The 13050-nt window shown below is 41.0% G+C and overlaps 1 protein-coding gene across 2 annotated transcripts; it reads right to left on the reverse strand.

Annotated features, from left to right (window-relative positions):
* Window positions 1-1078: 1078 nt before the first annotated feature.
* fam8a1a (family with sequence similarity 8 member A1a) lies at window positions 1079-5685 on the reverse strand. Of its 2 annotated transcripts, none has more exons than XM_030120805.1 (5): window positions 5278-5685; window positions 4528-4648; window positions 4182-4305; window positions 2617-2756; window positions 1079-2448 (listed from the first exon to the last, which is right to left on the reverse strand). In XM_030120805.1, exons 1-5 carry the CDS (start codon window positions 5579-5581, stop codon window positions 2304-2306), a joined length of 834 nt encoding a protein of 277 aa, XP_029976665.1. In that variant the 5' UTR covers window positions 5582-5685; the 3' UTR covers window positions 1079-2303. The 2 variants fall into 2 exon arrangements, with proteins under 2 accessions (XP_029976665.1, XP_029976666.1); XM_030120806.1 differs by having other exon boundaries at window positions 2327-2448; window positions 2603-2756.
* Window positions 5686-13050: the final 7365 nt, after the last annotated feature.

Consider the following 13050-nt stretch of genomic DNA (forward strand, 5'->3'; position numbering starts at 1 on the left):
TATCTGAGCTGTAATAGGAGTTTATTAGTGCTGTGACTGTGTTGCGCTGTGCTGCCCTCCTGTGGCTCGGCCTCAAGTGTTGTTACAACTATGGAGAATAGCTTGGAGGAGAGGTCAATGCATTCACACACAGGTTATTCCAATCCAGATTAATTTGGGCACGTAAAAACTGAGAATGACTCCAACTGCTTAGCTCTTGTTTCAGTGCAAAAAGGCACAAGTGACTAATATAAGCAACCTAAATTCAAATACACTTCTTTTCACACAAAACAAATGAGGTGATTTAAACAACATTTTTTCTTTCTTTTCTTTCTTTTCCATGAGGCTTGGATTTTCAGTTTGAATATTCTTGAGTTCAAAATTACAACCACTGACTTGACATTGCGCTTCATAAGCACAAAAGCCTGTTTCTCGAAGGATTCGGCCTCCGCAGCCCTCAGTGTGCACGTTTTCAGAAATTCACCCTGAAAGATCAAGGTCATTCGGTGGTCACCCACCTCAGTCCCGATATGTTTGTCAAAAGGGTGCCACTTTTTTCAAATAAAGAGCATCTACATTTGTGCAATCGTCATTTTTCAGCAGGGTAAACAGAAGAGAAAACGAAGTTTGAGCCACAAACTGAAATGACCTGAAGTTGGTCTGTGCTTCAGTTGAAGGTGACCTTTGTGTTAAAAGCCAGGTGTGTAATGTCCTTTGCAGGTCTTTAAGTGAAACGTAATCCCTTTAATCCCATATTTCTACAATACAGTAGCTCGGTCACCCACCTTCTCAGGCGTGGGTCCAAGGAAATTAATTCCTTAACATATTCTGAAAATCCCCTGTCAATTATATTCCTTTTCTTTTTTTTAATTTGCCGACAACTTTGTCTCACGTGGAGTTTTTCCATTTTAAACTATTGTGTAGCTACTCCTAAAAGCTGAAAGAAAAAAAACCTTCACTGTGATGCTGCCTGCTGTTTTCTCTTCAGTCTGCGCTACATTCCAACATCTTCCTTGTTTTACCCGTGCACAACTGCAACTACAAGTATTTTATTTAAAAAAAAAAAACCCAAAAAAAACACATATCAATAAAATTCAGTTAAAAAAAATGATTTTAATGATATATTTGGCCTATTTTGAAGAACTCTCGGTGGATGCTGTATTTTCTGCCCCCGTCTCGCGGTGTGCCGTCACAATGAGAGAATGTTTTCTTATTTTTCTTTTTTAATAGGTTTGGAAAGCATCCAATCACACACATCATTAGGTTGTGTTCATGCAGTGGATTTAGGCAAATTGGAGATACTGAACCAGCGCTGCAGTGCATTCTTAAATCCATCATATTTAATAGCAGGAGTTTCATTTTGTTCTTAAGTAGAGATCTGACAGCCTTACTGGAGCACTGAACAATCTGTTGAAAACAAAAAAATCATGTGGCTGGAGTCCCAAAATTAACAGGCGAGTTAGGTTACTATCATCTTAGTTTTCAAGTGCCCGTTTTATTTTTTGTACACCTGATCACATCCCGCTCATGTCAACGCTTCCTGTAGCAAAATGTATGTAAATATTAATATGTGTCACAATAAAATCAACACTAAATTTACAGCATTACAACCTATTCCTGGCTCAACCTTCAACCGGATCCTAAAACAAACCTTTCAGGATCACTGCTCAAAACTCTAGAGCAGCCAGGAGGAAACACAGGAAGCCCCTTTAGGAGGAAATTCACATTCGCCATATTGGACCCTGATAAGACTCTGAAATTCAAGTACTGTATTAACTTTGGGTTTGTGTGGCAGCAGTGAGGGCAGGTGGGTTTGATAATATAAAATCAAGGAATTAAAAAAAAAAAACAACCCAGAGGTGACTCATGTACAGACAGAATGTTCGGCTCCTTCGTGTCAGATTTTTCTCTTACTAAATGATAGAAATGAAAACGTAGAAAGCCACTGTGGAAAATGGTTGAACATTTTAAATAAAACCACAAGAGGTCGCCAAAGACCAACTCATTAAATTCTAAAAACACAAGCACGTTCAACTTCATACAAAATAAATAAAGAGTGCACTGAGGCATCACACACACAGGAATCCACAGTGCACCAGAAGACGTCTTAGTACACCTCCAGCTTCACATATTCAGAAAAAAAACAAAAAAAACATTACGTTAAAGGGTGTCACAAGGTTCCAGTGTCACGGGAAAAAGGTTCCTGCTCCCCCCGGAGCCGCACGGCGGCGGCACGGCTCTAAATGTCAGTAAAGACCCCACAGGCCTGTAACGCCGCATCAGCAGTAAAGTCCTGGATGAGAGTCTTCTGCCTGGAGGGGGCGCTATCTGGCCCCCCGGCGCTGGACCACGATGGTGCCCGCCACGACGTCGTACGCGGTCCGGTTGTGGCGGAAGAAGAAGAGCGTGATGAAGACCGGGATGAGGAAGGCGATGGAGAGGTTCTTTTTCAACGCCCGCATTGCTGAGCTGTGGAGAAACCAATGAAATATAACCCGAATCAATGAACATATGACTCCTGTAAAAGTTGATCTTAACACATTTAAAGCACAGCTAAACAATGTTCATGAGAGAGCTTTGTCATGAACAGTAAAAGAACTTGAATTGCCAAACAGGTGAATACCGGTGTGGACTCACGCTGACAGGGAGACGTCGGTGGCCGGAACCACCAGAACGCGGTTGTGCTGGACCACGCTGGACGTGTCGTACGTCACCACCTGCAGCCCCAGCAGAAACTTTCCCGGCGTGGCGCCGCCGGCGCCCCAAATACAGACGGTCTGATTCACCAAGAGAAACACGAAATCAGGGAAAACTGAACAGAGCAGAAAACTCCTAATTTTTTGTGAATAACATAAGAAATCGAGGCAGAAGCCACAGATGCCACCACATTCCCACTGAAATGAATTTTTGTTTATATGAATGGGCTCGGGGGGGGGCGCGACATGCCAGATGGCGTTAAGTCTGAAGTGCCTGAATGTCCCACCTGGGAGAACAAGCCACTGACGCACAAATTCAACAAGAGACGTGATACATGACTTCATCTCAGGCAACTGTGAAGGCAGCGTTGCATCACTGGCCTCAGTGGGAAACGCTGTTGTGTTGTAAAGAGCTGCGGCTCCGTCTGACTCTTCTCATTAAGGGGAGCATGTGGCGGCGAGGCGGCGCCCGATCATCCTGGGTCTACACACCAGGGAACGCCATATGTATTTAATGAAAGGGTTTGGTTAAAAAAAAAAAAACTGTATTAACATAAAATACTGCTGTTTGTTTTTGTTTTCACGCCCACAGACATGAATGCTAAAGTGTAAACACTGCTTGAGTGAAGTGAAGTGAAACATACATGGAAGTGCTAGACCGCTGAATGACCGCAAAATAAAGGTTTTTTTTTACAAGTTCACAATGTAGACAGTGACGCCTTAACACCTTTACTTTCTCTCTTTTACGCAACATCTATTCGCACACGATATTCATTACAATATGAGCAGCTAAGAGTTTGATTTTTTTTCTTTAGTATGCAAGTCCATGGAAAAAAAATGACTTTCATTGAAAAGTGATTGTTTCTGTAGTCATTTTCCAGCTCAAATTGCCTCAACTGAAAAGTTTTAAGATGCTTATGGGGACACGGATGCTTTTAGATTTTGAAATTCACTATTTTTTTATTTTCCTGATTTCAACAGTGGAAGAATAAAATCAAGAATATTTCAGTTCGTGTGGAATAAAAGTGGCGGGCACCATTATATTCTAAACTTTAGAGATTGGGTTTACTTCATTTACTTTATTGGGTATGTTAATTGCATTTGACTGATATTAAATATTTGGTTCTTTACTACGGAATAGACCTTCTATTTCATTATAGAAGAAAAAAAAGCCACTGCGTGTAAATGTGGGATTTGTCTATTGCCTCATGCAACAGTCAGAACTGGTAAAGTAAGTGATGAACAAGTGCTGGAAGAAGTTTTAAATTCTTTCTGTCTGAATATTCCTGAATATTTAAAATATTTCAGATTCATATTTCTTTTCCTCAATATTTTTTGCTAAAGCAGAAACAACTGCTCCAAGTCTTTCTGAGTGTGAACATAGCAAAAAAAAAAAAAAAAAGAAAGAAAGAAAGTAGAAAAAGTGAAGATTTTTTCTCTATTTTGTGAATGTACAGTATTCTAGACAGTAAGGCCTCTATCAAGTTGGTGTGAGGAGTGACCCACCTCATAGACACACACCAGCACCCTGTGGGCCAGAGCGACAGCCAGTATCTTCTCCAGATCCTCCAGGGACGTGTTCTCGTCTATCTCCACCACGATGAACTGGGTGATGAATTTGGCAATGTCCCTTTAAAGAGGAGAAAAGCTGTATGTGTGAATGTGGCGAAACAAGGCAGAATCAGAGCAATTATGTAATATCTTTAATGTCACAAATTACATAATGAACTCAAATACACATCGCTGTCAGGTGAGATAGGAGGTAATGTAATATGCTTATATATTCTGCTTTCAGACTCAGTTTGTGGAGTCTCGGATCGTGATTTCTGCTACTGCTTGATACTTTACTCACGTCATCCCACTCAGATGCATGATCCACAGCACAATGGTGACCTTCACACAAAACAGAATGCAGAAGTCCACTGTTTCTGCCAGGAACCTCTGGAGGGGAGAGGGGATGGTGTACTCACGTCCTGAGGAGCAAAAGACACAACTTGGTACATTAATGCATGTCGGTATTTTCTATTAAAGCAGTAGATTGTGTCCCCTTGATATTTATGTGGAATCTAGGGCTTGTTCCAGTGTAGTACATTTAATGTTTTGTAATTTTATATTCAAGTTTGAGGCATTAGAAAAAACAGTTCCCACTGTCTTTGATGTACCAATGTCCAAGGTGGTGGTGTCGATTAGGGCCTTATGAGTGTTCAGCTTCTGCCCACAAACCAAAGTTAAACTTTATTGCCTGTTCTCTGTGTTAACCCTGTGATTAATGGGCAACCTGTCCAGGATGTTGACTGAAACTCTGTCGCCTGCTGAGGCTGCAGCTTGCTGCAACCCTACTTTAGTGACTTAAATTCCATCTATTCAAAATTTAAAAAAATGCACAAGAGACTGCAAACAGTGGTTTTCCTGAAGCAATGGTTTCACTGTGTACATACGTATACTAAAAGTCAGCAAAGAACTCAGAGCGACCCCGAAGGACTCTAATCATATAAGCTTGTTTCCTAAAGGATATTTACTACTAAGCCTGTTTGCCATAAAACTCATGACCCAGCTTAGACATTTAAGAAGTAGAAGCAGCGGTGCCTGCTGAAATGCCTACCTGCCCGCGGCGGGGCGTCGGTGCCCGCTGAGCCCCGCTCCGTCTGGGCCCCTCCCGGCGGAGGAGGAGAGAGGGCGCCCGGGGTGAGAAGATACGGGTAGCTGTGCCAGTGTCGAGTGTCATAAAGTAGCTGGTAGTCGCCGGCCGGGGCGTTGTGTGTCCCCGGCGGCGGCGCCCAGCTCTGACAGCCAGCGGAGCACCAGTAGCTCCGCCACATCCACCGCTGCAGCTCGGCGCAGTACTCCGTCGTAGCGGTGGCTTGAGGCGGCTTGGCGTCCACTTCGAGTTTGGTGTCAGCGGTCATAGTTGTAGATGAGAGTCTTCTTCTTCAAACGACAGTTACAAACGACTGAAATCCGGTTGTGACATGTCAGAGGAAGCTCAACTCCCCGTCGGTGTGTGTGTCTGTTTGCTAGCCATGTGTTTGTAAATACTGGACAGGGATTTCCGGGACCGCTCAACTCGACACATTACCTCCCAGACGACGCTCAGTGTAAAGTAGTCAGCTCCCACCATAGAAAAGACACAAAAATATGATTTTGCTATATACTCTCTAATTCATTCATCAATAATTACATATTAAAAAAAACTATAAGCTACGCAGGAGCTGTAACTGTATTTGGTCAACCCCCGTAATCTGTCATTAATGGTATGACCCATTTAAAGGCGCGTTTGTAGCTTTTTAATTATCAGAATAACCTGTCATACACGATATTCCTTTAAACAGTGTAAATTAAGGTGCAATTAAATTATTATTATTATTATTATTATTATTATTATTATTATTATTATTATTATTATTATTATAACACTATGACCTTATAATACCACACCTCACTCGAACTGTAACATCATCACTCCACATCACAAAAACTATGAAGTCTAAGTGATAATGAGGATGTCATATTTTCATGAATTTCCTGGCAAATTAAAGGTTTATCTGATTATCTGAAAATTCTTAGAGCAAAAGAGCAGAAGTCAGTCACTGACATCAGACTTAAAATCACATGCTTGCTCTTGTATTTCTCACTGCAAATGCCCCAGTTTTTTTTTTGTCATAAACACCATGTCTGATAACTATATGCAAATTCAGACAATATTTATATGATTTGAAAATAAAAAAAGAAATAACTATGTGGAGATGCAGTGGCTGTTTCGAAGTCAGTGAGAGAGACTCCTGTCACCACTGAGAGAGAAATCAGTTTGAAGGGAAAACATACCCACACATTCACATAATGGTGGCAAATGAATCGTATTCATTTGAATGTTTCTTTCATAATCTATAAATTAATATGCATGAAACAAGCTGGATATAGAACATCCATCCAGAGTGCAGACTGTAAGCCTCACAATGTTTGATCTAAGGATATATAGAATACTGTACAACCTTAATACGTTTTTATCTCTGGTAGTTCATAAATAATGCCACAGAGGTAGTCATATCCATGTAGATAGAGAATATATTGAAAAATTTGACCCATAGATTATATCAAACTTCAGAGATCTTATTTAAGTTAAAATCTAACTTTTATCCATCCCCATGAACAATTGTGTTGTGAAATATGTTGCAGTTAATTAAAACTGTGATGGCATTGATATCCAGAACATCTCCTTTCTGAATATGCAGTTTAAACATCTTTTAAAATATAATTTATTTGCATGTTAGATCAGATTTTGGCAGATTAATGGCAAGCTCATAACACACAACCATCAACAGATATTGTTATATGTTGTAATACTTTAAAAATTAAAAAAACCAGCTTGCACCATGACTTTTCATGAAATCCTTCACAGTGGAAGTATTTTATTTTTCATGTATGTACTGTCTTTATTTCAAACTTTTTGAGCTGACAAAATTAATTAAAAGAAAATTACAAGAGCCATAAATACTCTGCATGAAATGGATTAAATTTCATTCCTCTTGGTCCAAACTTGTGGCTCCATACCTAATATCTCTCAAACAGCACCACAAGAGAGCAGCAGAGGTCTGGCAGTTCAGACTCACCACATGAATGCAACCAACTGAATGTTTTCGCTTTAACTTGTTAATAAAGTATAAGCTAATCAAATTAATTGTGTCATACAGTTAATCATATTTCACATGTCTTGTTTTGTGTTTTAAGTCAAGGTAATTATGTTCGTATTTTAATTCAAAAGGATCTTTTTTCCGGGTCCATTTTCTCCTAAAAGTGGGAGGTGTGTGAACTCTGGCCTGCAGCAACGTTCAGGAATTCCAAACATGTGAGCTGAGTGACAAATCAGTGCTCTGCCTCAGAGGTCACTCGGGTCAAAGAGTGAAATGCTTTAGAAAACAAACATATGGAGACTTTTTTTCACAGTTAACCCCTCCATTATATAAATACCATCATTTAAATTAACTTCTGATCATTTAAGCTTCATTCTCTCACACACATGCACAGAAAAGTTATTCCTTTCTTCCACCTTTACTACGCCTCGTCTTCGTCCAGTTCTTTGTCTTCATTGTGAAGCCCCGCTCTCTGATTAAAGGGGTGAGGCGGGGGGGCATTGTATTTGCTGACTGGGCTGGCTTGACTCTTTGGGTTAGGTGTTAGGTCTGCCAGTTTCAAATGATTGTGCCTGGCAGAGTGAATGGAGGCAGTGAGGCGGACACCAATCCGACCCCAATGAGTGTTATCCCAGTCAACAGAGGCCATGCGATGACTGCGCCCAAAAGTAATCGGGTCCAAATAAAAGCTGCGTCCGGCAAACGCTGACCTTCATAGAAACCCAATAACCTGGTGGGATTACTGCTGTGGAGGTGTGTGTGTGTGTGTGTCTACTGGAAGAGACATGAATGAACAGGGCAGTGTAGATGACTTGGTTGTGACACTCAGTACTTTTGCTACCAACTCATTTGTATAAATTATGATGTGATCTTACTGCTTCAAGTAATTAATACAATTCTTGTTGTTATTCTGTACTTCTGAAATGAACACAGCAACCTGACTGTAACCAAATTATGAACAGTTTGTTATTTTTATGGATTTCAGTAGGGCATTTTAAAGATTGAGCAGTGGCAATACGTTTTACCTGATCACACACTCCGAATGATGACGGTCGCCGTGCAAGGTGCTCACAAACTGGTAGTAATGTGGAGTTCAGTGTCTTGGTCAAGGCCACACCAATATATGGACCACAGAAAGACAGAGGATGAAACTCAAAACACCATGACTGGAAGCAACCTCATCTTACACTGCTGTCCCCGACTTACGTTCTTTACACATCAAAAGTTCAGTGAATAGTAACCAGGAAATGTCTCTGTGTGTAATTAAAATATGTACATTTCAGTTTGCAACTGTAAATTCTAACTCGCTTCTTTTGCTGGTTGGCTTTAAACTATTCTTTTCTAGTCAAATTTTCTGCAGGATCACATTAATTACAAAAAACTTGTTTCTTTTCCCACTTTGAGATCAGATATCAGCCTGCTAATTTTCTCTGTAGCATCCATCCATCCACCTCATACTCTGGGAGGGGGTTTAAAGTAAATGGAGCAAAGAACTACCGTCCATTAGATAATGAATGACAATTAAAGAGTTTAAAGAAGCAACAAACCAGTAACATACCTTCTTTTTTGTCAACAGTCACACTGAAAAATGTGTCATTTTGACCTTCAGATCTCACAGGAGCAACACATCGCCATCCTGTACATCATGTTACACTGAAACAGGCCCTCCCTCTCATAACAAACAGGAAAGAAAACACAGAGTTCCTGTGAAAACAGTTGCTGTGTCTATACAGGATGTGTATTATAGCCTCAGACATACACTATGAGGACAAGGTCACTAAGTAGCCTAAATTGCGAAGTAGTGAGACGAAAAGGAACTGATGAGGTTGTTCTGTCAGTTTTTCTCCTTGTTCTTTACTGCTTCATCCCAGCCTTATTTTATCGAACATTTGCAGTAGTAGTTTCCAGTAAAAGAGGAAACAAATACTGGAAATGTTGTCAGCAGCTGTTCTATTCTATTCTTCCATTCATCCAGTGGCTCACAGGGGAAAGACACATAAAGTTACAGCATGATCCAGTTTGTCAAAAATTTTGTTTTTAATGTAGTTCTCTTAACAATAAGGGCTGGTCTTGTCAAATAGAAAAAAGGTTGTCTCAAAAATGTTTCTTTTTGCTATTACTGTTAGTTTTATTGATTAAACTTAATCGATTAGCACATTTTAAATGTTAAAGAAGAAAACCTGCATTCTGACAACTTTTCCCAGAAGTTAAACTGGACTCAAACAACCACATGGAATTTAATCCCTGCTTAAGGAAAGCTGACAGATAACCACATGCCACTGGTTTTTATCAACACTGATGAGGAATATTATACATACATTAAAAGGCAACAAATCTTGCACTGTAACATATCATCCAGGTAACCACGTCAAGGAGCCCAATTAGAAAACACCACTACTGCGGGAAGCTTAGCGTCTTGTAAGCTATGTAAATTTTTACTGTTCCTATAACACACAGAGGTCAAACACACAAGCAAGTTAGAGAAAGGAACAAAGCATTCATCAGAGACTGAAAGAATGTAGGGGGAAAGGAGTCCCTTGTGTCCACTAGAAAACGGGGAGGGAGGCCGTCATGTGATTTATGTTACATTACGTTGACTTGTCAAAATCCATAAACCAGACAGCGAGACCACGCCACCACGTTTCATGTTTCACTCAGAGATCAAAGAGCTGTCCCTTCACTGTTCTACTTGCACAGCAGAGATCAAGTCAGCGATGCTGAATTAACAAACACTTCACGCAGTTTGTGCATCGTGAACATGCTGAAGAGGAATTGCTTCTTCACGTATGGAGGCAGCAAAGGGAAAATACTACTTTCACCAACAGAATAGGGAAAAGTTCTAACTTTGTTTCGTATGTAACTGTGAGAACCAATTAAGTAAATTATGTCTGCTTCTCCTCAGCCGTGACAGGAACACCCAAGGGGGAGGCTGAGAGATTACAGCAGCTCTCCCACCGGTCAAGCAAAACCCCCTCTTCCTCTTCATCCCTCACCCACTTTCTTTTATTTCCTGTTACCGTACACACTCACCTTCCACCCTGTCGTTCGCACACTGCAGTGAGGAAGTCGGTACATGTCATAGTGTGAACACCCCTCTTACTCCAAAGTCAGCCTTCTTCTCTTTACATTCTACCTGAGCCTTCGCTTTATTTCAGTTTGGTCATGTCATTTTGCACTGTTGTGACAGAGCAGGGATAATTATGTTGAAATGAATGGCTGAAGGAGCATGTCCAGGTATATTGTGTATGCAGTAGGTGTGTGCAGGTGCAGACAGGACAGTTTATTCAGTGATAAAGTATTGATCTTGAGTGTGAATATTGTACTTCCAGCAGCAGACAGAAGAGCATCAACAGTAATAAGTAACCAAGTCTGCAGCACATTTTGCAATCACTTGCTCGGACCATTCGTCTGAAAAGGGAGCAGCCGAAAAGAGACTTATTTATGGTTTAATGCTGGCAGAGCGGCTACATGTGCAATCACTCAGCAAGGCAAATAAAGCAGAGGAGGGACATCCAGAGGAGAAGGTCATAGTCAAGTGAGAATCCACAGCAGGCAAATACACAAAATGGTGATTGACAGGACTGAGGACACCCTGACAGGCACAGGTGGAAACAATCATAGGTAAAGCAACAAGATGCTTGAGGTGAAAGGAGAGAAAAGTACATATAAATATAGACATGAACACAGACACAAACATGAACATTGACCTGAATGGCTTAATACACAACTATTCTCTTAATAATGACACTTTAGGTGCAGAGAGAGTTTATGATATGGACCTTTTACCATGACTGACGTAAACCATTTCTCAGTATGCTGTCATGATCTCGTCTCAAAAGTCACATGCTCTGTTCAAGACCCTTCTGCTTTTTCGCCTGATCAAAAGTGCTTGACAAGACAAAGAGAGAACAGAAGAGTTGACCCACACAGGCTGCTTGTTTGTTTAATGTGCAGCTGTGCAATGCAGGGAGAGCAGCCGGGCTCTTTCCCAGTGAGTCGCACACACACATCTGATCAAGCAGATGTAAACCCATAGACCTCAGATCAATGTTGCACAGCTGGAATAACCCAGACAGACAAAAAGCTGTAAACTCTGAAACTGAAATCCAATCAGATGACCCTTTAAGGAACTTGCTTTAGTCTTGATTAGGTCTCACTGCTTTAGTAATCTCTCATTTGGTGGCGCATTCAAGGCAGCATCAACAATAGGAAACTCTTCAGGGAGCTTTTTGGCTCAGTTAGGGTGAAATAAAATAAAAGACCCAAACAGCACAAGGAGTCTGGACAAGGCTATGATCTGCTCCGCCATCTTCTGGGGCCAGTTGTTCAAGGTAATCTGAGTGGATTTTGGCTATCGGATTGGATCATCTGGACCTGCCTCCTAAAAGCAGGCCTGGAAAATGCTGAAGAACCCTGAAGACTCTTCACTGTGTTAACTATTGGACTTTCAGGCTTCTTTTTGTTTCAATTCAAGACTTCTTGAAAATATCCACATTGTATTAGTTTCTTGTTGAGGTTCAGCTGGTGATCGTTAAAGAAATGATCAATAGAAGTGAAGTTTATGTTACTTTTGGGTTTGTCTCAAAATCAAAACCTCTGAAAGTGAGCCCATGTTGGCTCTTCTACCTGTTCTTCTTTAGCCCACATTGTGACATTTTCCATTTAGAGCACTGCTAATCTGGATCTGGTAATCTTGAAAACTGTCAGGATCAGGGTGATCCAATCCAATATTGTTTTGAACAACCGGCTTAAAAATAAGACGGATGACCTGATCCTGGATAGCAAAAAATGGGATTTCCCAATCCGGATCATTTTGATCCAGATTAAATGTTTTGAACAACTGACCCCTGGAAACCAGGTGATGAGCCTGAGCTCATACTCATTCCAGTTAATTGCACACTGATGAAATGTGAGGATTACAGCACCTAGCTACAGCTATGAGACCTGTTGTCCAACATTAGGTTAGGCTCATGATTGATTTTAAGATTCTTTTATTTGTTTTTAGGTTGCTGAATGGACAGTCCCCAGATTATTCATCAGACCTTGTTGAAGTCCTTCAGCCCTCCAGAGCCCTGAGGTCAGCTGATCGGCTGACCCAGGACCTTTGCGGTTGTGACTCCCAGACTGTGGAACTGTTTTTCTCCTCTCAGTATGGTCTGAGGACAGCCTCTATACTTTTAAATCCTGACTTAAGTCCCACCTGTTCAACATGGCCTTCGGCTGAGCAGAGCCTCCTCATGCTCTTACAGTCTTTCTTTATCTGTGTGTATTTATGCTCCACCTCATTATTGTTCTTTTACTGTTTTATTCTATACTGTGAAACACTTTGGCTGGTCATAGGCCCTTTTAAACGTGCTATAGAAATAAAGCTGACATTGACATTGACAAATAACATGATTCTGGATCACTGGTTCTGCACTCTCCTGGTTCACATCATACTTCAAGGCTTGGAGTTGGTGTGTTTCACTGGGTGTTCCCCAGGGGTCAGTATTGAGTCCACTCCATTTCATTATTTACCTCCTCCCCCTGGGGCCCAACATGGAGTGCAGGTTCACCGCTATGCTGATGACACACAGGTCTACGTGTCCTTCAAACTCACCACTGCCGTCCCTCCCACCAAGACATCCAAGGCTGGATGAGACGGAACCTCCTGAAACTGAACAGGAGGGGAGAGTACGTCATGGGACATAATGTTACTTATTTGCACCTTTAAAAAATAAATAAATAAATAAAGTTAGTTTGAATTG

The sequence above is a fragment of the Salarias fasciatus genome, chromosome 22 (assembly GCF_902148845.1).
Source record: "Salarias fasciatus chromosome 22, fSalaFa1.1, whole genome shotgun sequence".
Lineage (NCBI taxonomy): Eukaryota > Metazoa > Chordata > Actinopteri > Blenniiformes > Blenniidae > Salarias > Salarias fasciatus.